This window comes from Centroberyx gerrardi, chromosome 6 (genome assembly GCF_048128805.1).
Source record: "Centroberyx gerrardi isolate f3 chromosome 6, fCenGer3.hap1.cur.20231027, whole genome shotgun sequence".
Classification (NCBI taxonomy): domain Eukaryota; kingdom Metazoa; phylum Chordata; class Actinopteri; order Beryciformes; family Berycidae; genus Centroberyx; species Centroberyx gerrardi.
The window spans coordinates 33,631,542-33,653,819 of NC_136002.1; the positions used below are offsets into that span (position 1 = coordinate 33,631,542).

The 22,278-nt window shown below is 42.6% G+C and overlaps 2 protein-coding genes across 2 annotated transcripts in view; one reads left to right on the forward strand and one right to left on the reverse strand.

The window, feature by feature from the left end:
• drc9 (dynein regulatory complex subunit 9) overlaps window positions 1-75 on the reverse strand; it is an 8,776-nt gene extending 8,701 nt beyond the window's left edge. The window contains exon 1 of the mRNA XM_078283956.1: window positions 1-75. This exon is cut by the window's left edge and continues 8 nt beyond it. Within this exon, the coding sequence (XP_078140082.1) occupies window positions 1-75 (75 nt within the window).
• Window positions 76-11,561: 11,486 nt separating this feature from the next.
• rpl35a (ribosomal protein L35a) lies at window positions 11,562-16,151 on the forward strand. The gene is made up of 5 exons (XM_071900571.2): window positions 11,562-11,585; window positions 12,524-12,559; window positions 14,008-14,160; window positions 15,580-15,724; window positions 16,056-16,151. The coding sequence occupies exons 2-5, from the start codon at window positions 12,549-12,551 to the stop codon at window positions 16,077-16,079; spliced, it is 333 nt and encodes a 110-aa protein (XP_071756672.1). The 5' UTR covers window positions 11,562-11,585; window positions 12,524-12,548; the 3' UTR covers window positions 16,080-16,151.
• Window positions 16,152-22,278: the final 6,127 nt, after the last annotated feature.

Here is a 22,278-nt window from a genome sequence, read left to right on the forward strand (position 1 = left end):
CCAGTGCACGCACTGGGCACAGAAAGTGCAGTCTCTCAGCCTCATCATCCTGATGAGGTGGAGGTGAGCAGACATGTAGCCTACTGACACGAGACTGAGAGGATGGTGTTATAACCAGTGTGGGGGCCCAGACTGCAAAAGCCCAACAACCCTTAGTCACCAGCCGGGCTCTGGGAACGACCAGAGGGCCACTATCAACAGATCTAAGAGGGTGCCCAGGCTCATAAGGGGTTAGCAGAAAGGACAGAGGGGGAGGATGGGCTGGAAATAGTGGCCCACTGAACTAAAATTTATCACCTGACCCACCTAGGCTAGGAAGAGGAGAGGAGAGAGAGGTGGTGAGATCTGGTTCTGAGCATCATGAGGAGGGCATGGCGCTGTGAGATGGCAGAGTGATAGAGATTCCTTCAGCAGGGCCCAGTGTGTCTCTGAGACAAACAGAGCCGATGGAGGTCGCTCATTATGGGAGAATGGGGTCAGATGCATCTCCCCTTCATGCAGCTAATGGAGGTGAACAGCGCAAAGAGTGTGATAAGGAGATGCTGGATCGAAGGCCAAGAAAGCTATTGATCCAGCATCAAGACGTACCGTAGGGGAAGTAGGAGCGGGGCAATGATCAGTTGCTAGAAACACGGCTAATGCCCCTATGATTGTTGATGCAAGCATGTGCTAGCATTAGCTCTCCAGTTAACAGCGTCACACCAGGAAGAGCAAGAGGCCATAGCAGAGGACTGATCATCACTGGATAGAAGTGTTAGCACTGGTAGTCCTGTTAGCAGAGCAGCTAGAAGAGCCAGCGTGTGAAGAAGCAGAAATGCTAACAGCATCCGAATGAGACAGACCGGGGCCTCCTGAAGGTAATTGGGCTAAGCCAGAATGTAAGGCCAAGATGGACCAGTCCAGAGCAGCTGCCTGAGGCCTGATGGGCTTTAACTCTGAAGCTAGCAGCACGTTGACCTCAGTGATGCCAGACATTAGCGACAACAAGCCGGATCATTGCGGTTACTCTGACAGGATGGACTCGAACCCTGAGAACGAGGAACAACATGCCCAAATCACTAAAGTCTGACACATACATACACAGTACACGCATGTATGTATCTATATACAGTATACTGTATACGTATATATGTACACAAACACACATACCCCTAGAGAAAGATTAGCTCGCAGTTAGCGAACAGGGGATATCAAATGAAACAGAAATGATCTTCGAGACTCACAGATCAGTGATCTCAGAGATCACTGTCTAGGGGGGAAAATACTACGCAATGGTGTTTTTTTTCTGTAATGTTGTAAATATGTTAATTTGTTTTATTTGTGTTTAAAGTGTTATTGTAATTTCAAGCCATTTTGTGAGGATTTGGACCCGTAGCTAAGCCAGAATGGCATCCCAGAGTGGAAAAACTGCACCATCATTTATTGATCATCATTTATTTATTTATCTATTTATTATAATTACCATGAAAATGCCATTTTCAGTTTCAATAAAATATATTTACATCATTATGGCTGTTATGGTTTCATGTCTTTGGTAAAATAGGACATGATATTGTGTGATAGTAGATGTTTTTTATGAACAATATGTAAGGGTTAAAAACTATGATATACTGTAGGTGTATAAATAAAAAAATAAGAAATTGTTAATAGTAAGAACAGGATTCACAGTTCATTTATTTATTAATTTATTTTAATCTTTTTAAACTAAATTTCAGTTGACTAATTTCGTATCTACGGAGTATGTAGTCCTTCCACCCAGTCTCAGTAATAACACAGATCCTGACTTTTACAGTCCCCACCCTGACCGTGCCCCTCCCCCACCCCACTGTCTCACCGCAAGAGGAAACTGTGGCTTGGGCTGCTAGTTTAATACACCCATGTTGGGCTGGTCTGCCACCTTGTTAATTCTTGCTAGCAAGGTTGTTCGTGCTAAACAATACGTGATTGCAGTAATGTTAGATTACACAGATCTTAACTAAATTATTATTCCCCCCTCCACTAGCTACTGGCTGCGCGCCAAGTTGTGCACGCTGGCCGAGTGAATTTGCAGTTTGTTTTAATACGCGGCTGGCCCGTCAGTGTCTCGTTGTGTTCTTTAACTATCTGCGGAGTTACTCCTGCGTGTGCTGTGTCATAAATCCAGCGCTCCTTTTCTGATTGGCACGGCACACCTGCTCCGTCGAACGGAGGCAGACTGGCGAGATGCTCCACACACGTGCAACCTAGGAGCTAGCTGTGGCTGTGGAAGCTCGAAGGAAATGGTAAGTTTTGAGTTATAATATTGCGCTGTTAAGTTTACTTGCATACTGTTTACTTGCATACTGTTTGCACATGTATCGCAACATAAAAAGAGCTTGTTGCAATGCGCTGGAACTTCACCAAGATGGTTAGCTAATGTTAGCTTACACTTAGCTAGCAAGGACGTTAACCGAGTTGCAGCTAATTAGCAGCCTGCACATGCTCAAATGTTTCTGTCTATTTGTGAAAATCTAAACTGTTTAGGCTTAGCTGTATGCTATGAATGTGAATGAAATACAATATAATAAATATAATTATATAAGTATAATATAATATATGTGTGTAATGTAATAAATATAAGCTGTATGACCAAACAGTTCAACGTGATAAGCCCAAGTTTGACTTTTAAAATGTAGTATTTTTTCTTATGTAAGCAGATATTGTAATTCAAATCATTATTATGATAAACCGCCATGTGGTAGAATATTTTCTATATCACTCTATTGCTAAAATCATACATCATAGTCTTGATGCATGTCACAATGTTAATTACATCAATATATTGCCAAATTCTACCACTGCAGCTTGAAATACAGTGTAATGTGATATGTTGGACCTTGAAGTTTGACTGACTGTGTCACTTGTGCTGACAGGAGGATGGCCCAAGTTTTGCATCCACTGGTGGCAGCTCTGAATGTACAGGTGAGAAAGGGAAGACATAATGAGATGATAGTATAATGAGGTTGTATAATTAGATTTGTACTAAGTAGTTTGTAGTAGTGTAGAATATTATACTGAAAAAGAATTCTTAAAGCTAAAATATGTAACTTTAGAGAAATGAGCCAGAGTAAGCCAGGTTTTTCTTAAGTGCACAACCAAAGGAGAAAAAGAAATTTTTATTTAACGTAGCCACCCTCACTGCTTCCTTTTTCTCTCTTGTAACGCCCTTCCTCCAGGCCAAGTTCATGCATGTGCATGAAGTTGCCCATCATAACTGGCAAAGCTCGTAATTGCATGGGGGGAAAAACCCCCAAAACAAAACAAAAAAACTTAGGTGCATCTCTTAAACTCCATTTGGACGGGATTAGCTTCTCCAAGGGAGGTCGCTTAATATCACCCCATCTGAATGGTCCATATCAGTTTGTTTTCCCTTCTACCTTAATAATAATTGCAGCCTAGGGTGTAATCTAAGGCATCTGGGGACGTGTCCCCCTCAATGTTGAAATGAAGCAGTTTCATTCCCCTCAATAATATGCAGTGATTTTAGGAGGAAACCAAACGTAAATGAACAGCCTCAAGCTGGCATTGTTAGTTCATCTTGAACCGATTTAACATTTTCATCTTCTGTAATTTATTTGCAGGTGCTGATGTGACAGATGGCTTTGACCCTGAACAGAAGAAAGAGGTAGGATATGTCATCTTCTTTGGGTTCTTAAAATCAACAGTTAAACCAGTTGTGTACATGCACGACTGTGTACCTACAATAGAAATCAAAGCAATAATGTGTGACAGTATACCATTGAGGCCTCCCCCGCATGCTTCACCTTTTATTTACTTTTTTTTTTTTTTGCAAATGACCACATTAAACTGTTTGAGGACAAGCAGATACTGGGGCACCCCAGCGGCTCACCTGGTAGAGCACGTATCATGTACGCTAAGGCTAAGTCCTTGTCACTGCGGCCCGGGTTCAATTCCGGCCTGGGCCCTTTGCTGCATGTCGTTCCCTCTCTCTGTCCTTTATGTCTCTCTAAACTGTCCTATCTAATAAGCATAAATGCCAAAAAAAAACAGGGATTTGGCTTAAACTTAGTTTTGTGTGTTTTGCAGGCTCAAAGTCGTCACTTGCGTCGCCACCAGAAACTCAAAGCACATCATGCTGTGTGTGAGAACCGCTACGAGAAGGCGTACACAAAGAGGTTAAACGACGAGAGGGAGAGGACCTTGTTTTTACATCGTAGCCTGAATACAACGGTTAGTTGTACTACACCTTTTTATAATGTACATTAGAGTGACAGGAGAGAGAGCTGTTTCCCTTTCATTATGTGCTTTTGTCTGTGTCTCATTAGTAAACATTCTGTTAATTAGTAGCAAGTATGGCTCCAGTTGCAGTGTCACTCTTAGCTTTGTAAAAATTTCTGCAGACTTCCGTCAAAGTCACCTTTGTGGCATCTTTCAATATTGCAAAGGCCCAAAACACTGCGGTAGTTTGAGCTGAAGGAGAGGGGGTTGTGATGCCTGTGATATGCTTGTCTTTTCCAGTTTGCAGGCCACTGCCTGTCAGCAGTTGGTCCGTACATTGGCTATGTTTTGACATGCAGTAAAAAATAGGCGTTTTCATTTCGAGTGGACTTTAGATATTTTCACTGTTAAAAAAACGGATTTTTTGATGTTTATTTTTCAGAAAGTACACCAGTGCTCCAGTGACAGTGAGAGTACCGTTATCCTTGACCCCACTCCAGCTGATGTTGACAAGGACACAAGTGTACCTGAGCTCAGAAGAACCGACAGTGTAATTGTAAGTTTATTTGCAAAACTTCACATGCTAACATAAGAAGTGCCTTGGCATCTGTCAGTTGACTGCTATCACTGTTTTTCCTGCATAGAGGTCAAAGTTAATACAAAGCAACAGACAAATTTTTGTAACCTTGACAAAAGTCTAACTGGTGTTGAAAAATACCATTACATGAATTGCAGTAGTTGGATTTCTGTCATTTGCATCTGCTATGGTAGCCTACCTTACTAAGAGCCATTCACATTGCCATTCATCTTCAAAAGGTGCAGGAAAACTATAGTCAGATCAGTCTCAATATTAATGAATGCACACAGAAGGATTCACAAATATATTTCTTGATTTATATATAAATGACTCTCTTCACATAAATATTTTTCAATGCACACAAAAATAGTTATCGTTGTATATAAATGTAACAACATCCAAATATGTTTTTGATGAAAATTGCAAATACTTAAAAATAATAATAAAATAATAAATAAATACATATATTTGTGGATTTCTACTACATTTATTTAAAACAAGAAATATTTGTGTGTGCATCAGAAATACATTTGTGAACCTTATTTTTTTATATGTAGATTTGTTTTACATTTATATACAACGATAACTATTTTTGTGTGCATTGAAAAATATTTATGTGAAGAGAGTCATTTATATATAAATCAAGAAATACATTTGTGAATCCTTCTGTGTGCATTCATTAATATTGAGACTGATCTGACTCTAAAAAAAAATAGAAAAAAATAGCCATTATTATTATTTACCATTAGTATGAATACAAAAAAGAAAACTAAAATTCTACAATTTACTCCAAACTGGAATATATTAGTAACAGTGTCTGTAAACAGTAGCTTAACACTTTTAAGTTTTCCGAGATGTTTAAAACTACCCTAAACAACACAACAACTCAGTTCATATGAGTGTGCCACCACAGCTGTATTGTCAGCCTGTGGGAAACACTGATAGCTTGTCCAGTCAGAGCCACCCAGAGATGTTTTGGTAATGCAACAAAGGAAAGACATGACTTTATGCGGCTAGACTTGTTTAAATGAAATAACAGATAAACAAGATGTGACTGGTAGACTGTGTTGGCTGGTTCACCATGACATTAGACTCACATTTTTCACTGTAAGAAAGGGATGTACTGACACTTGTATTGGATATCAGGCTGATACCAGGCTAAAATGGAATATTGGTCATCAGCCATGACTAAAATGTCATAGAAATAAGCAAAATGGCTCAAGTTAGTGCATTTTTGGTGCATTGTATTACTTTTACTATAGGGGAAAAAAAGACTGTCTCATGTATTTTGCCCATTGACCCCACACTAATGGTCTAAGTTGGCACTGCTCAGTAAAAGTAATGGATCAGTTTGGTACTCAATATAGACTGATAATAAAATATTTTTATTTGGAATTGGTATCAGCAGTAAAAAAAACAAAAGTGATATGTGCATTGCTTTTATGTAGTATAGGCACTCAACTCAACCACCTACAACACCATAGCAACTGCCTAGCAACACCCTAGCAACCACCCAGAACACCCTAGCAATCGCCTAGCAACACCCTAGCAACCACCTACAACACCATAGCAACCGCCTAGAAAACCCTAGAAACCACGAAGAACGCCTCTGAAACCAACCTGCAGAAGCCTAGGCACAGTTGGGTGCATGGCAATTAATGTATCATTGTGATTTGCAAAGTATGCACACTGTGAATGTTTCACTTTAGGCAAGCACTCAAATTTTCTTCCGAAAATGTATCTGTTTCTAGTTTTATTTCTATTGTTTTGTCTTGACATTTCTGATCTTTAAATGCTTGTGATTTGACAAAATACTCAACAATCAAGACTTGAAAAATCTAAATCTAAATCTAACTCTAAAATCTAACTAAATCTAAATCTAAGCTTTTTTTTCTTTTCTTTTTTTTTTAGCTTAACAGACAAATGCTTGGATACACAACAGAAGAATCTCTATCAAGTTCTGAGGTCAGCGAGGATGAGTATGTTCCTCAATCTGCTAAAGAAACAGAAGGTGACAGTTCAGCAGAAGATGTCAAACAGCACAAGGGTAAGAAGAGAAAGGTACTGAAAACAACTTCAGCTAACTCTCAGGAAGTAGATGTCCAACCACGTAAGAGAAGGTGTAAGAGAAGGCGTAAGAGAAGGCGTATGACACGTTCTACTTCCCTGGCTGCAAATGACACCGGAGAATCCTCTTCACCTGATGGTTCTGATGTGATGGTCATGACGCTAAAGAAGAAAGAACATGGCGGCGAGTTCTACTGCGTGTTTTTCTCCAAGTCTTTCAGAAAAGTGGCTGTGGACAGTGATGCATCAGACACTGAAGATGAGGATGACATGACTGTGAAGGATGCTGCGCCTTCTTCTTCATTTTCATCTTCATCTTCATCTTCACCTTCATCTTCACCTTCACCTTCATCTTCACCTTCATCGTCATCTTCATCTTCACCTTCACCTTCATCTTCATCTTCACCTTCACCTTCATCCTCACAATCATCAGGTATGTAGGCAACTATTGAGAGGGAATAATAGTAAAACTAGAAAAGGCTAAATATTCAGAAGAAAAATTTTAGTGTGCTTATTGAAATTTGGGAGTTCCAGTTGCTGGTATGTTTCAGGGCGGTTGTGCTGGTGTTCTAGGCGATTGCTATGGTGTTGTGGTTGGTTGCTAGGGAGTTGCTAGGCGGTTGCTATGGTGTTAGGGTTAACATAAGGGCATTAGCAGATTAATAATAATAAGATAATATGCAAGATGATAATAGTGTGTTGCCTTCAGCAAGCAAACTAATAATAATGAGAAGAAGATACTGTATATGCAAGATAATAATAATAATACTGTGCCTTTGGCAAGCACAGTAGTAACAATAATAATAAGATATATGCAAGATAATAATAGTGTTTTATCTTCAGCAAGCATACTAATAAAGAAGTAAAGAAGCTTGTATAAGTGTGTTGCTTCGCTGAAGCAAGCACACTAATGACTGCTTTCACTGTGTTGAATACTCATTTACTAAAACAGAGCTATTATGTTTACAGACAAATCAGGGGTGAAAAAGAAATCCACTACTGAAGTTGGACGAAACAATGATCCACATCCAGCCAAAGGTAATAATATTTCTAGTAATTGGAAAGAAAATGTGAGGATTATGGAAATTTCTGATAAAATGTTTCACTTGTAAAGAGAGCACACACTGTCCAGTGCCATTGCTAGCCTTTATTATTTGCATGCCTTTTACTTTGCTTCTATCATTTTTATTTCCAATCACTTTCCCTAATACAGTTTCCTTAAAATACCACAGGAAAGTTTATTCTGTGGGCACCAGCAGACAGTAGAGACGATTTGATTGCATATATTGCATATATTGAAAGTCCTTTCTTCTCAGTTTTGCTCATGTGTTTCAATAGCTAGGTCGGATGAAAAGATGCCGCTGGTCGGGGAGGTCTCTGGTGAATCACACACAACAAAAGGTAAGCTGTTTAAAGTTTTCTCTAGTGGCTTATGAATGGGTCACTACAACCATGTAATGCACCCTAGCAACCACCTACTGCACATTAGCAACCACATACTGCACCTTAGCAACCACATACTGCACCCTATCAACCACCTAGAAAACACTGGCAACCATGTAATGCACCCTAGCAGCCACCAAGGGCACCTTAGCAACTACCCAGTGCACCCTAGCAACCACATAGAAAACACTACAACCATGTGATGCACCCTAGCAACCACCTACTGCACATTAGCAACCACATACTGCACCTTAGCAACCACATACTGCACCCTATCATCCATGTAGTGCACCCTAGCAGCCACCAAGGGCACCTTAGCAACTACCCAGTGCACCCTAGCAACCACATAGAAAACACTACAACCATGTAATGCACCCTAGCAACCACCTACTGCACATTAGCAACCACCTACTGCACCTTAGCAACCACATACTGCACCCTATCAACCACCTAGTAAACACTAGCAACCATGTAATGCACCCTAGCAACCACCTAGTGTGTCCTAGCAACCCCTTAGTGCATCCAGGCAACCATATAGATATACTAAAGCAACCACCTAGTACATCATGGCAAAAACATAGAAACCTCCAAGCAACTACCTCTTACAGCCTAGCAATAAGATTGACTAATTGCTCTATTAGTAGTACTACAACTGCTGCAACTACTACTGCTATTACTGTTAATACTGATACTAGTGTAAGTGTTGGTAAACCTCGTCTTCGTTCATACTTCTGCAACTACCACCTGTATTTCTACTGCTATTTCTCTTTCTGGTATTACTGACACTGTTGCTCCAAACACTTCTGCTAGTGCTACTACAGGTTGTTCTACTATTGCTTTTAGTATTGTGTGTACTGCTGCTACGGTCAGGAACTGTTGTCATTATAGCCTCATTATGGGCTGGTCATGTCACACCGCACGCAAACTTAAACTTAAGTTACTGTCTCATTTTATTCAGGGTCATCACAAACCAAAAGAAAGAAGTGGGCCGAAGAAGAAATCCAGGCTGTGGAGAAAACGCTCATGGACTACATCAGCTCTGGGAAGCTTCCTGGGAAAGCCCAGTGTCTCAAGTGCATTGAGACTTCACCAGTAGCACTTAAAAGGAGGACATGGCAGGGAGTGAAATTTTATGTCAAAAACCGCATTTTCGCTTCAAAGCGAGACTCTGCGAGACAAAGGTAAGCTTGTGCACTATTGCTGTCGGATGGAAGATTAAACAGGTACAATTTTTGCTGGAGTTATAAATCTTGCCTGTTCTCTGGAGGTTATGTTTGGCATTTCTTTTATTCTTTGTTTGATAGTTTAATGTTTTTATTTGCATAACAGCAATACAGTTGTGTTGCATTACTTTGGAATATACTGTATATATGCACTGTGATTTTTGGTGCATTTTTTTATTTTAAACAGTTACATCACACTGGAAATTATACATTTATATTATACACTGAAGTCATTAGTGGTTGTAATAAGTATAACAGTTTGTTGGAAACAAAGTATTGAAATAATGTTGAGAGCATTACAGCTGTGGTACTGTTCAAGTATTGAAGTACACTGTTTTTTTTTTATATATATCTGAAAGATATCGTGCAACCCTGTTGGAAGCTATGCGCGTAACTGGTGAAATAAAGCTCTTTATTTTAAACATTTTTAGAGTGTGGAGTCCAATATGCACAGCTCATTAGTCAGTATACAAATACAAGAGTTAATGGTGAATATACAAATGCAATATAAAAATAATTAACAAAAATACAAATATAATACAGACACCATTCTCTCTTTTAAAGCTCTTTATTGATTCTAAAAACTTACCTTCCATTGCTTACCTTATACAGGCTTGTAGTGAATATAAATAAATCCTCTACAGACAAATGTGTAACAGTGTCACCTGGTGGTGGTTTGTGATACGACACAATAGGAGCGACCCCACCGGGATAGAAAAACCTGACAAAAAATAAGCTTTCTAAATTTGAGAAATTTTGATATTGAAGTTGATTTTTGGGATCCCAGGATTGAAAAAAAAAATTGGGAGTTAAAACCATGCCTTTATTTAATTTAGAAAGTAGTGTCCCCATGTGTAACCTCCTAGTCAGGAGTCCTCATCATGTAGCAAAAACAAGTATGTGTGTGTGTGTGTGTGTGTGACCCACCATCACGTGTCCCAGGACGGACAGCTGGTCTGAACTCTGCTCCAGTACTGCAGCCAGTCTGAGCACACACACTGCACACACACCTGACATCCTGACAGACAGACAGACAGACAGACAGACAGGCTGAGACAGGGAGAGGGGGGGGGGGGGGGGGGGGACATGTCAGCAACTGTCAAACTAATGCAAACCCCCACCCCTAACCTAATGAAGTTAGCAAGATCATTAAGCCAAACCCCATTCACAAATCTGTCAGTTTAACGCTGCCTTCGTTATCACCAAACATGCCTGCCTGGCAGAACCTGAACTAAGACCTTTAACGAATCAGTAGGATCCACTGTTCAGTTCGGTATACATATAAACCACCAAGTAGCATTTATTCCAATAATATTTCAACTTTTAGAACTGGTTTCACCAATCTGCTTCCGCCAAAACACACAGCGGAGGGCGGTGGCGAGCAGCGGGAACTATTGTAAAAGTTTAGATTTTATTCAACTAAGTTTCTGTTTCATGGCTCATTAATATGCCGAATTTACTAGAAGACCATACTGATCTGCAGAAGGTGTAGAGTTATGTTTTAGCAGGCATGTATGTTCCCGATGAGCAAGAACATTAAACTGACAGATTGTTAAATGGAGTTTGGCCTGCTGGTTTCTCCGTACGAAACAGAAGAGTTGCTGCTAACCCGCTGACATCTAACGTTAGAGGCAACATATTCCTTCATATCAGTTCATCGGTGACGGTTACTCACATTTGGGATGGATCGAAAGTGTATTCTACATTTAAAATGAGAATAACGGCCACAATCAAGCTCTGATTAGTTGTCAACTTAACTTCAGTTAACAGTTGAGTTTACATCCATCACTATGGCAACGCACCGAGGCCCCTAGAATCAAACGTTGATAGGTGCCGATATGTGCACGGGCACTTTCTGCTACTAAACAGAAGCTTTAAACGTATTATCAACGCGCCTTTTGCGTGTTATTGGTAAAAACCCTTCCCGCTGCAACAAAACTTAAAATAATGCTCAACTTAAGAAACATTTAAATCAATTTGCCATTTTGGATCAGGCGCCTCCGCGGCCACCTATGTCAACAATAATTTCCCAGCATTCCTTTCGGACTTCCTTTTCCTCCATTTTTCTCACAGTGCAGGTAAGCGAGTCAAACATGCCAAGTAAAATGTGAAATTACGACCTTATTAAAGTGTTATTTCTTAATGATACTCATCACGGCAGATCAGTCCCGTCACCCGCCGGTAGATTGGCGGGTTTGGGTTCTGCTGCCGCCTCAGATGGCGGAGATTGGGTTTGGATGATGCTAGGAAGCTAACAGTCCGGTCTGTTACAGCGGAGTGTCCCCGCTGCCGCTCTCTGCGCGAGCTCAAACTGTTTAATGTCCCTGGTCTCTCCGTCAGAACAGTTATCTGTCTGTCTAATGTTAGCTGCTGATCTCTCTTCTCTAATGTCAGTATTCAGCGGGAATTCTCTGTCCAGTGCTTGTCAATAAACCGGTAGCGGCTAACGTGGATAGCATTCGGCTAACTGGCTAGCCAGAAGGAAAGTTAGCGTGTAATGTGGATAAAAGTTAAAGCTACACGCGCAGTTTGCAGTCAGTTTGATATCAGACTGTTGAACTGTCGCGTGACTTCTTCATGGCGGTCCGAGGCTTCAGACAGCCGGCAGGAGTTAGCTGTTGTGACTTAACACAGTGAAGCAAACTAGTCTCCATACAGTCCTCTTCATCAGCTGGATGTTTGTGTAACAAGCTGCAGTTTCTACAGACCTAGAGTCAGTTTCTACAGACCCAGAGTCAGTTTCTACAGACCCACACTCACTCTAGAGACCCAGAGTCAGTTTCTACAGACCTAGAGTCAGTTTCTACAGACCTAGAGTCAGTTTCTACAGACCCACACTCACTCTACAGACCTAGAGGCAGTTTCTACAGACGCAGTCAGTTTCTACAGACCCACAGTCAGTTTCTACAGACCCACAGTCAGTTTCTACAGACCCACAGTCAGTGTTTTATTGATACTTGGTGTTCGAACTGGTTCTGTGTCTGCTGCAGGTCTGATGTGTGTTTTGTGTGTTCAGGTCGATCACCTGGAGAAGACTCACAATGCCAGGAAGGTAAGAGCTGGACCCCACTGTAACTGTGCTGTGTACTACCTGTAGTACTGCTGTGTACTACCTGTAGTACTGCTGTGTACTGCCTGTAGTACTGCTGTGTACTACCTGTAGTACTGCTGTGTACTGCCTGTAGTACTGCTGTGTATTGCCTGTAGTACTGCTGTGTACTGCCTGTAGTACTGCTGTGTACTGCCTGTAGTACTGCTGTGTACTGCCTGTAGTACACGTGTACCTCCTGTAGTACTGCTGTGTACTACCTGTAGTACTGCTGTGTACTGCTGTGTACTGCCTGTAGTACTGCTGTGTATTGCCTGTAGTACTGCTGTGTACTGCCTGTAGTACTGCTGTGTACTGCCTGTAGTACACGTGTACCTCCTGTAGTACTGCTGTGTACTGCCTGTAGTACTGCTGTGTACTGCCTGTAGTACTGCTGTGTACTGCCTGTAGTACACGTGTACCTCCTGTAGTACTGCTGTGTACTGCCTGTAGTACACGTGTACCTCCTGTAGTACTGAGGTTGTGTTCAGTGACTGCCTGTTGGTTTATCACTGCTGTATCTGCACTAGTGGTGTTACATGTGATTTGACCTCAGCCCAGTCTATGACTTGATCAGTTGCATGAAGATAGACCTGGTCTCAGACTTGAATGTGACCTTAAGTCAGACTTGCTGTAGACTCTTACACTGACCTGTTCTGCTACTTCCTGACTGCTGTAGATCTCTAATGTTTCTCTCTCTAAAGACTCACTCTCTTCTTCAGGCTCTTTCCAAAAACCAAAGATTTTCCATCTTGCTTCAGTATTTAAACTTCCCACTCTGACAGTTAGGCCGACTCGTTGCCATAGCGACAAAGGTCTTAATATTTAAGCAACACAGTCTGAATCAGCACAGTCCAACCTGAGAACCTAAGTTCGTAGTTTAAGACTACAGCTAGCTTCATGCAGCTGAGGCTCCGGTCTGCTGAGAGAAAACCAGTTGGTATAATGAGAAGAGGGAGCGGCACTCTGCTGAGGTCTGAGGTCACATGCAGCTTTAAAGTGACTGTTGTGACCGGATGTGTCGTCACGGTGAGCAGCTTCACCCAGCAGCTCCTTCTACTCAGTAGCTTTGAAAACAGGTGGAGTGACAAGAGCTTTTCATTTTGACCAGTAAGAATCATTCATGCAGGTGACTTTATGAATCCAATAATCTCTCTCTGTCTCTCTCTCTCTCTGTCTCTCTCTCTCTGTCTGTCTCTCTCTCTCTCTGTCTCTCTCTCTCTCTCTCTCTGTCTCTCTCTCTCTCTCTCTCTCTGTCTCTCTCTCTCTCCTCTCTCTCTGTCTCTCTCTCTCTCTCTCTCTCTCTCTCTCTGTCTCTCTGTCTGTCTGTCTCTCTCCTCTCTCTCTCTCTCTCTCTCTCTCTCTCTCTCTCTCTCTCTCTCTCTCTCTCTCTCTCTCTCTCTCTCTCTCAGACTGTGGAGTAAGGCTATCTTTGCCGGCTATAAGCGCGGCCTGAGGAACCAGCGTGAGCACACGGCTCTGCTGAAGGTGGAGGGCGTCTACACCCGCGACGAGGTCGACTTCTACCTGGGCAAACGCTGCGCCTACGTCTACAAGGCCAAGAAGTAAGGGGGGGGGGGGGGGGGGGTTCAAATGGGAGACTTTACAGAAATACAGCAGAATGTATTTCCAGCTGGTTTTCAGTGGAAAAACATGAACAGGTCAGGAGGGAAGAACAGTTTGAGTCATGAGACGCTCGAAGTGTCGGACGACACTGAGGCGTTTCTGCTCAACGACGTATCAGGAGACGTCTGCACAAGCCGTCTCAAATACACACACACACACACACACTAGCTAACATTAGCAATATCCAGCATCTAACATTGCCATAAAAAAAACATGGTAGCACGGCTTAATTACTGTTTATGCCAAGTGTTTACCTTGTGATTGTGAGCTGCTACATGTGTCGCCACATAGAGCTGCAGCAGCTAATCAAGCTGACATTACAGTAAATTAAAATGACATAATGAACGCTCCTTGTCAGAAGACTCCGTCGCTGTTCTGCTGCCAACACGTCCGTCCACACCAAGAGCTGCAGCACTTTCCCCAGCTGGTTGTTCTTTGTGTGTTTAAAATCCTCCGTGACGAGTCGCACTGTGAGGAAGCTTCCTCTCCTGTCTGACTGATCGACTGATCGATTGATCCAAAGAGTAGATAATGAGATTAATTGTTAGTTTCAGCGTCTCACTTCCAAATGAAGTGAGACGAGGCGCTGCGTCTGAAGCCTGTGACTTCTGCCCTCCTTCACTTCTCCATCAGGATCATTCAGACTGCTGTGACCTCTGACCTCCTGACTATTGGTTGCTTGTAATGTTTGTGAAGGAACTGAAGTCTGTTCTGCTGTTCAGTCAGCTGAGAACTTGCTGCTGTGAGCTGAACTAATTAAAGCTAAATAATAATAATGTTCTCTTTAGTGAAGTCAGACTGAAGCTGCTGTCTGTGAACCAGCTGGTCTGTCTGTCTGTCTGTAGCCTGGGACAGACAGACTGACTGAGCCACTGACAGACCAGCTGGTTCACAGACAGACAGACAGACAGATGACAGTAGGCTGCTTCCACTGGAGAGAGAGAATATAGATTTTTTTCAATTAATCATTTAGTCTCTAAAATGTCAAAATAAAGACAGATGTCCATCTCAGTCCAGAGTGATTCTCCAGGTTTCTTCCTCAGTCTGAGCAGCAGACAGAAACACAAAGATTCATTTAATAAAGAGATGAAACAGAAACAGCAAATCTGAGAAGCAACGATTAATGGATTATTAAAATGAATCGATTATCGGAGTTGTTGTCTGACGTGTGATGAATCGTTTCAGCACTACAATGTGCAAGTCACAAAGCACAAAGAAAACAAACTTGGTGAATTGACTCCTTCCCTCCTGCTGTAACTCCACCCAGCTGGCAGCTCCAGCAGGACAAATCAAACCACAGGACCGCACTGGGAGGCGTTGGTTTGACGGTGTGTGTGTGTGTGTGTGTGTGTGTGCAGGAACACGGTGACGCCGGGCGGTAAACCCAACAAGACGCGTGTGATCTGGGGCAAGGTGACGCGCGCTCACGGCAGCAGCGGCATGGTGCGCGCCAAGTTCAGCAGCAACCTGCCGGCCAAGGCCATCGGGCACCGGGTCAGAGTGGTGAGTCGCTCCGCACGCCGCTTCCTGTCTGAGCACTTCCTGTCTGAGCACTTCCTGTCTGAGCACTGCAGCTTCCTGCCTCGCTACGGTCTGTCCAGGCAGAAACGGGCTGCTGCTCTTTATTCTGGTTTTAAATCGCTCTGAAATTCACTTCCAGGGAGGCTTCAGCTTCAGAAGCATTTTATCAAATCTGCTTATTCAATCCAAATTAACATTAACTGACCGTCTGTCTGTCCTGTTAACTGACCGTCTGTCTGTCCTGTTAACTGTCTCTGTCCTGTTAACTGACCGTCTGTCCTGTTAACTGACCGTCTGTCTGTCTGTCTTCCAGATGCTGTACCCCTCCCGGGTCTGAAGAGGATCAAGACGACGCTGTTGTTGTTGTTGTTGTTGTGTACAGAACCAATAAACCAGTCAGTTGACCAGCTGTCTGTTGTCTTACTGCTCTTCCTCCGGTCTGTCGGTCCACAGAGTTCCAGCCGGTCTTCTTAAACCTGTTTGAACCAAACTGTCAGTCTGTATCAGAAGGTAAAACTGCTTTGTTTCGGTTGGAATGACTCTGAAATATTGATTAGTAACTGATCAGTGATTCAGGCGTCAGTTTTATAGTGTGATGAACAACATTACTGATATGAAGGTGGTTCCAGGTGTTGGAGCTGGTCTTGCTGCTGCGGCTCAGGACCTTCTGCTCCTTCAGGTTTTATCTTCAGATTTCAACCTTCATGCAGCTGCTCTCCTTTTAAAAAGTACCATCGCTTCATTTTATTCCAGCAGCTTACAGTTACTCCAAAGTAACATTTCAACTGTTTCCAGCCACTTGTTTCTTACACCTGCCTGTTGACAATCAGCTGACATGGAGCGGTCTCACACGGTTTACAGAGGAAACGGGTTGTTGAGGTCAGAGGTCAGAACAACATAAGAGTTCCTTATGATAAACAGGCTGACCCGCCGCTGCTGTACTGAACAATATGAATGCAACATGGAAAGTTTTGGTTCCTGGTTTCATGAGTTAAAATATCCCATTAATGTTCCATGAAAATCTTATTTCTCTCAAATCTTGTCTTAGCATTTCTCCTGGCCTGGTGAGACCATCCTGATCACGTGACCTCACATCCTGTTTCGCTGCACGGATCAGTCTGGACTTCTAGCCGCCCACATCCATTTCCTGAAATTACAATGTAACCGGGCCAATCAGGGACTGCATTGTAGTTGATGACGTGAAATCCAGGCCGCCGCTGGCAAAACAGTAACGGCGTCTCCCGAAGCAACGAGCGGTAACGTTAACGTTAGTAGAGTAAACACAGCCATAAGTGCAGTTATTGCAGAAATAGACTCAATAACAACAATTAAACAAGAACAAGAGTACGCACTAGCGGAGTTTCTCGGCGGAAAATACATTTTCGCTGTTCTTCTGACTGGATTTGAATTTGGATTCGATGAAGGAGTTTGTCAAGGCGAGTGCTCCCGCCCTAGAAGTCCAGACTGATCCGTGGAGCGAAACAGAATGTGAGGTCACGTGATCAGGATGGTCTTACCAGGCTACATTTCTCCTGCCCAGAGTTTCATTCAAATGATTTTCTCATCTAGACTAACAAGTAAAACCTCACAGTGTGGAGTGCAGACGGGTCAGGTGTACCTAATAAAGTGTCCGTGTGGATCCTCCTGCTGAGCTCCAGCAGCTGAACAGACGGAGATGAACTGAAACTAGAAGCTCTGCCCAGTAGCGCAGACCTCTGCCATCTGACAGCCACCTCTTGGTGATAAGCCACGCCCCTTTTGGCCAGTCTTCATGAAAAGTTCATCAGTTCCTCCTCGGCCCATAACAAACCTTCATCCCAAGTTTTGTGCGAATCTGTGTTCAACCTTTAGAGAGATCCTGCTGACGGACGGACGGACAGACTGAACTGGTCCTGCTGGTTCAGGTTCCACAGCCAGACTAGACTGCATCCAGACTCCTTAAGCACTGATTAAAACTAATGATGGAACTGTAGAGGATTTGTCTGTATGAACTGGTTTGGGAGCAGTAATCCTCCAGCAGGAGGCGCTGCTCCTCAAACAGAACCAGAACTGAGCTGAAAGGTTTCTGGTTCAAATCCCAGGCAGGAAACAGAACTGAAGCAAGTCCTGAACAGCCTGGGACTAAAGTCAGCTGAAGGTCTTACAGAGGTCTACATCATGCTGGGTCCAGTCAGTAGAGCTGTGGACCGGCCTGCTGGACTCAGCTGGACTTCACGGCTCTTTAATCTGCTGCAGTCCTTTTTCTTACTGCCTGTTTGGTCTGTTCAGTCCGAGACCAGCAGGACTTACAGGCTGGTTTCTGTATTCTGGTTTTTAAATCGGTCTGAGGTTCAGTTCCAGGCACGAAAAGATCTGAAAAAGGTTTCAATTTGTTTTCCTGGAACCTGCAGATAGTCTGATCCATCTGCCCCCTGCTTCCCGTGCGCGCGCTCGTGTGTGTGTGTGTGTGTGTGTGTGTGTGTGTGTGTGTGTATTATCCTCGGCGGTGGGTGGGAACACGGAGTACCGCCCCCCGCAGCTGGGCCGCAGTGCGTTCTGGGAAATGTAGTCCTGTCCAGCGGCTGTCGTCGTGCGCGTCACTCCGCGGAGTTTCTCGCGCGGAACTTCATTTCCCATGAGCAACCGCGCGGCTCGGCTGCTGCTGCGGAGCGGAGCTGCTGCTTCATAGAGGAGCTGTTTACTGTGCTGGTGCTGAGAGGAGAGGAGGACCTGAAGGAGGACAGGTAGGGCTGCCTGTCTGTCTGTTGTCTGTCTGTCTGTTGTCTGTCTGTCTGTCTGTTGTCTGTTGTCTGTCTCTCTGTCTGTTTTGCAGCAGATTCCAGCGTTTTGCAGCAGCAGAAACAGAGTATTATTCTGGAATATTCCTATAATAACACTACAGGACTTGGTGGGTCCAGTGTGTTTACAGTGACGTTATTGTACTTTGTCTGCTGTGGTTTCACTGAAATCACTGTAATCTCCTATAATACTGCTACAGACAGCTGCAGTGTGTCTGTGGTTCTGTACTGACTTTCGTTTCGTTTCGTTTCTTTATTCACACATATACAAATTTAAAAGAAAAGGATACAAGTGAATGTGAAGGAGAATTGCCTAAAAAACAGCATATTACAGAAAATAATTACAGCAATGAAAAATACACAATTTGAATGTATCTATAAATAAGTTTAGACATAGTAAAAAACGGAGACATAGTTCAGCATAGTACTGGACAACAAAGCATCCCATAACACCCATCTACTACACAAGTATAAAGAATCAGTCATAGTCATAAGACACACACACACACACACACACACACACACACCAAGAATACTCATTCATAATACATGCAAGTATACATAAACACTATCATTAACAGACTAAGAGTGATATGGCTTAGAGTTTTCATAAGACAAAAAAGATAAAGAAGAATATACACACAAATAATGACAAGAAAAAAAACACCAAAAAAACAAGCCATATTCATAATAGGCCTTTGGAGTGTTTGACAAGGAAAATATTGGTTGGACCCGATTTATACAGGCAGCCCATATGGAAAATATTGGTTAGTTAGGAGAAGTGATTTCAGGGCTCTTCTGACTTCCTGTCCGGTGTCTCCTGATCATATTCTGATCATATTCTGATGATATTCTGATCATATTCTGATGATATTCTGATCATATTCTGATCATATTCTGATGATATTCTGATGATATTCTGATGATATTCTGATGATATTCTGATCATATTCTGATGATATTCTGATCATATTCTGATCATATTCTGATCATATTCTGATCATATTCTGATCATATTCTGATCATATTCCTGCAGTTCTGTGTGTCTGCAGGCTCAGTACTACAGCTGTTTGTGTCTCCTGTAGTATCACTGTAGTATTCCTATAGAGACGTGTAGTAGTACTGTGGTACTTCATACTGAGTTGTGCTTTTATGGTATTTTTTATCTCCCATTAACACTATAATATTCCTATGGGTTTTTACAGTGTGTGTTTTTTTAAAGTATCCCTGTAGCATCGCCGTAATATTCCTGTAATATCACTAGAATATTCCTGTAAAATTCCTGTAAAATTCCTGTAATATTCCTATAATATTCCTGTAGTGTTTTGCTCCAGCTCACAGCTCTCTTCTTCTCTTCTTCTCTTCTTCTCTTCTTCTCTTCTTCTCTTCTTCTCTTCTTCTCCTCTCCTGTCAGGACACCAGGCAGTTTCCTGCAGGAGGAGGTCAAAGGTCACAGCTCCATGTTGGTGGTAGAAGATGAGAGAACATGAGTCTGGACGGGCCGACCCGGGGTCACGACCCCGCTGCCGCGCCGCCGCGCCGGGGTCAGAGGTCAGCAGGGTCCAGGTGAGTGTGTGTGTGTGTGTGTGTGTGTGTGTGTGTGTGTGTGTAGCTGCTTCCTGCTGTCTTTTAGACAAGATGTTTCATCAAAGAACATCAGAAGTCAAAGTCTCTCTCTCTCTCTCTCTCTGTCTCTCTCCCTCTCTCTCTCTCTCTCTGTCTCTCTCTCTCTCTCTCTCTGTCTCTCTCCCTCTCTCTCTCTCTGTCTCTCTCTCTCTCTCTCTCTCTCTGTCTCTCTCTCTCTCCCTCTCTCTCTCTCTCTCCCTCTCTCTCCCTCTCTCTCTCTCTGTCTCTCTCCCTCTCTCTCTCTCTGTCTTTCTCCCTCTCTCTCTCTCTGTCTCTCTCTCTCCCTCTCTGTCTCTCTCCCTCTCTCTCTCCCTCTCTCTCTCTCTCTCTCTCTCTCTCTCTCCCTCTCTCCCTCTCTCCCTCTCTCTCTGTCTCTCTCTCTCTCCCTCTTTCTTTCTTTCTCTCCATTTTTTCACGTTCTGTTCCTCTAGACAGCTGAATAATGATAATAATAATAATAATGATGATAACAATAATAATAATCTTTATTTCTGTGGCACTTTTCAAAACAAACAAGCGCTTCACAATCGACAGATAAAAACTGAACAAAAGACAAAGATCAATAACACAGAAGGAAAAATACTGAAAATAACATCAATACATGAAGTAAAATTTAACTTGAATTGTTCCAGCAACAAGGATACAGTAAATGAAATAAAAGACACGCACACACACACACACACACACACACACGCACACACACACACACACACACACACACACACACACACACACACACGCACACACACACACACACACACACACACACACACACACACACACACCAGCACAGCGTTGTTTACATAACTGTACCCCTCCCTCATCTTAGCCCCTCCCCCCTGACAGACAGCGCTGACAGCCAATGGCGCGGCGGGGCTGATACGGGGGGGGGGGGGGGGGGGAGGAGGTGTCGAGGCTGCTGATTGGCTCAGGCTGTGTGAATGGATGTGGTGTGTATGTGTGTGTGTATGAGTGTGAGTGTGTATGTGTGTCAGTGTGAGTGTGTGTGAGTGCAACGTGAGGCAGGAAACGTGAGTTCTGCACGTGCTCAGTAGTGAAGAGGAGCTGTGAGGATTCATAAGCTGTATATGGCCTTAATATGGCATCATAAGAACATGATGAGCACATGATGACTATTAAGATCAGAGCAGGATATTATAATAAATAAATAATAAATAAAATAAACAAGACTGTAAACACAATCTGCACACTGCAGAGGGTTCAATCCTGTAGCAGAGGATGTGAAAGTGAATGTGATGTGAGAGGCTGTGTGATGATAATAATGATAACTAGAAAGGTGCATTTTCTGGAGAAAATGCGTGTGATTGCTGAGCGTGCAAACTGTGGCATATGTGGTGTGTGTAGGCACGTGTGGGCGTGGGTGTGTCCGTGTGCGTGTTTCTTAACATGACTGACCGTGGATCGTCTGTTTAAATTGAAACGGCTGAACCAAAGTATATGTGTATGTAATGTTAAAACTGTGGGAAATGTAGCAGTTTAAAACACTTCTTTGAAGGAGCTGTAATGAGTGTCCAAGTGATAAGTAATGATGTTAGAAATGTACTAAAATGTAAAAATAGTGAGAAGAAAAGGGTGAGCAAATGTGTAAAAGACACGTTAAAATGGAGAAGAGTGAAAAAATGAGAAGTGTGTGTGTCCAACAACGTGAGTGAGAGAAATGCTGGAAGGTAAGTATGAAAAGTAGGAAGAGTAAGAAGGCAGTGACAAGTAGTAATGTTAGAAATGTAATAAAATGTAATAATACTAACAAGTAAAAAGGTATGAAAATATGTAAAAGACATGTTAAAATGGAGAAGAGTGAAAAAAGGACAAGTGGAGAAGAGCTGCATGTGTAAGAGAGCAGCAGTGGAACAGAAAGTAGTGTGACAGAGTGGAGCCCTAGTGTTGAACAAACGTTAATAACTCAAAAACTATACATCATATTGCTTATATATTTACATTGTGAGTGAGAGCAGAAGTAGCTGAAGAGTTTAATATATAACATATGTATGTATGTTAAAGTTGTGGAAGTGATTGAAGGTTAAAAGACAAAATCTGTTCAAAAAAGGCACACACAATATAGCACTGGTGTCGAACAAACATCCATATCTCAAAAACTACAAATCCCATCAC

Coding starts and splice junctions, on each gene's coding strand:
- rpl35a (XM_071900571.2), top strand. Junction 14,161..15,579: donor TACGTCTACAAGGCCAAGAA/GTAAGGGGGGGG, acceptor GTGTGTGTGCAG/GAACACGGTGACGCCGGGCG. Junction 15,725..16,055: donor TCGGGCACCGGGTCAGAGTG/GTGAGTCGCTCC, acceptor TCTGTCTTCCAG/ATGCTGTACCCCTCCCGGGT.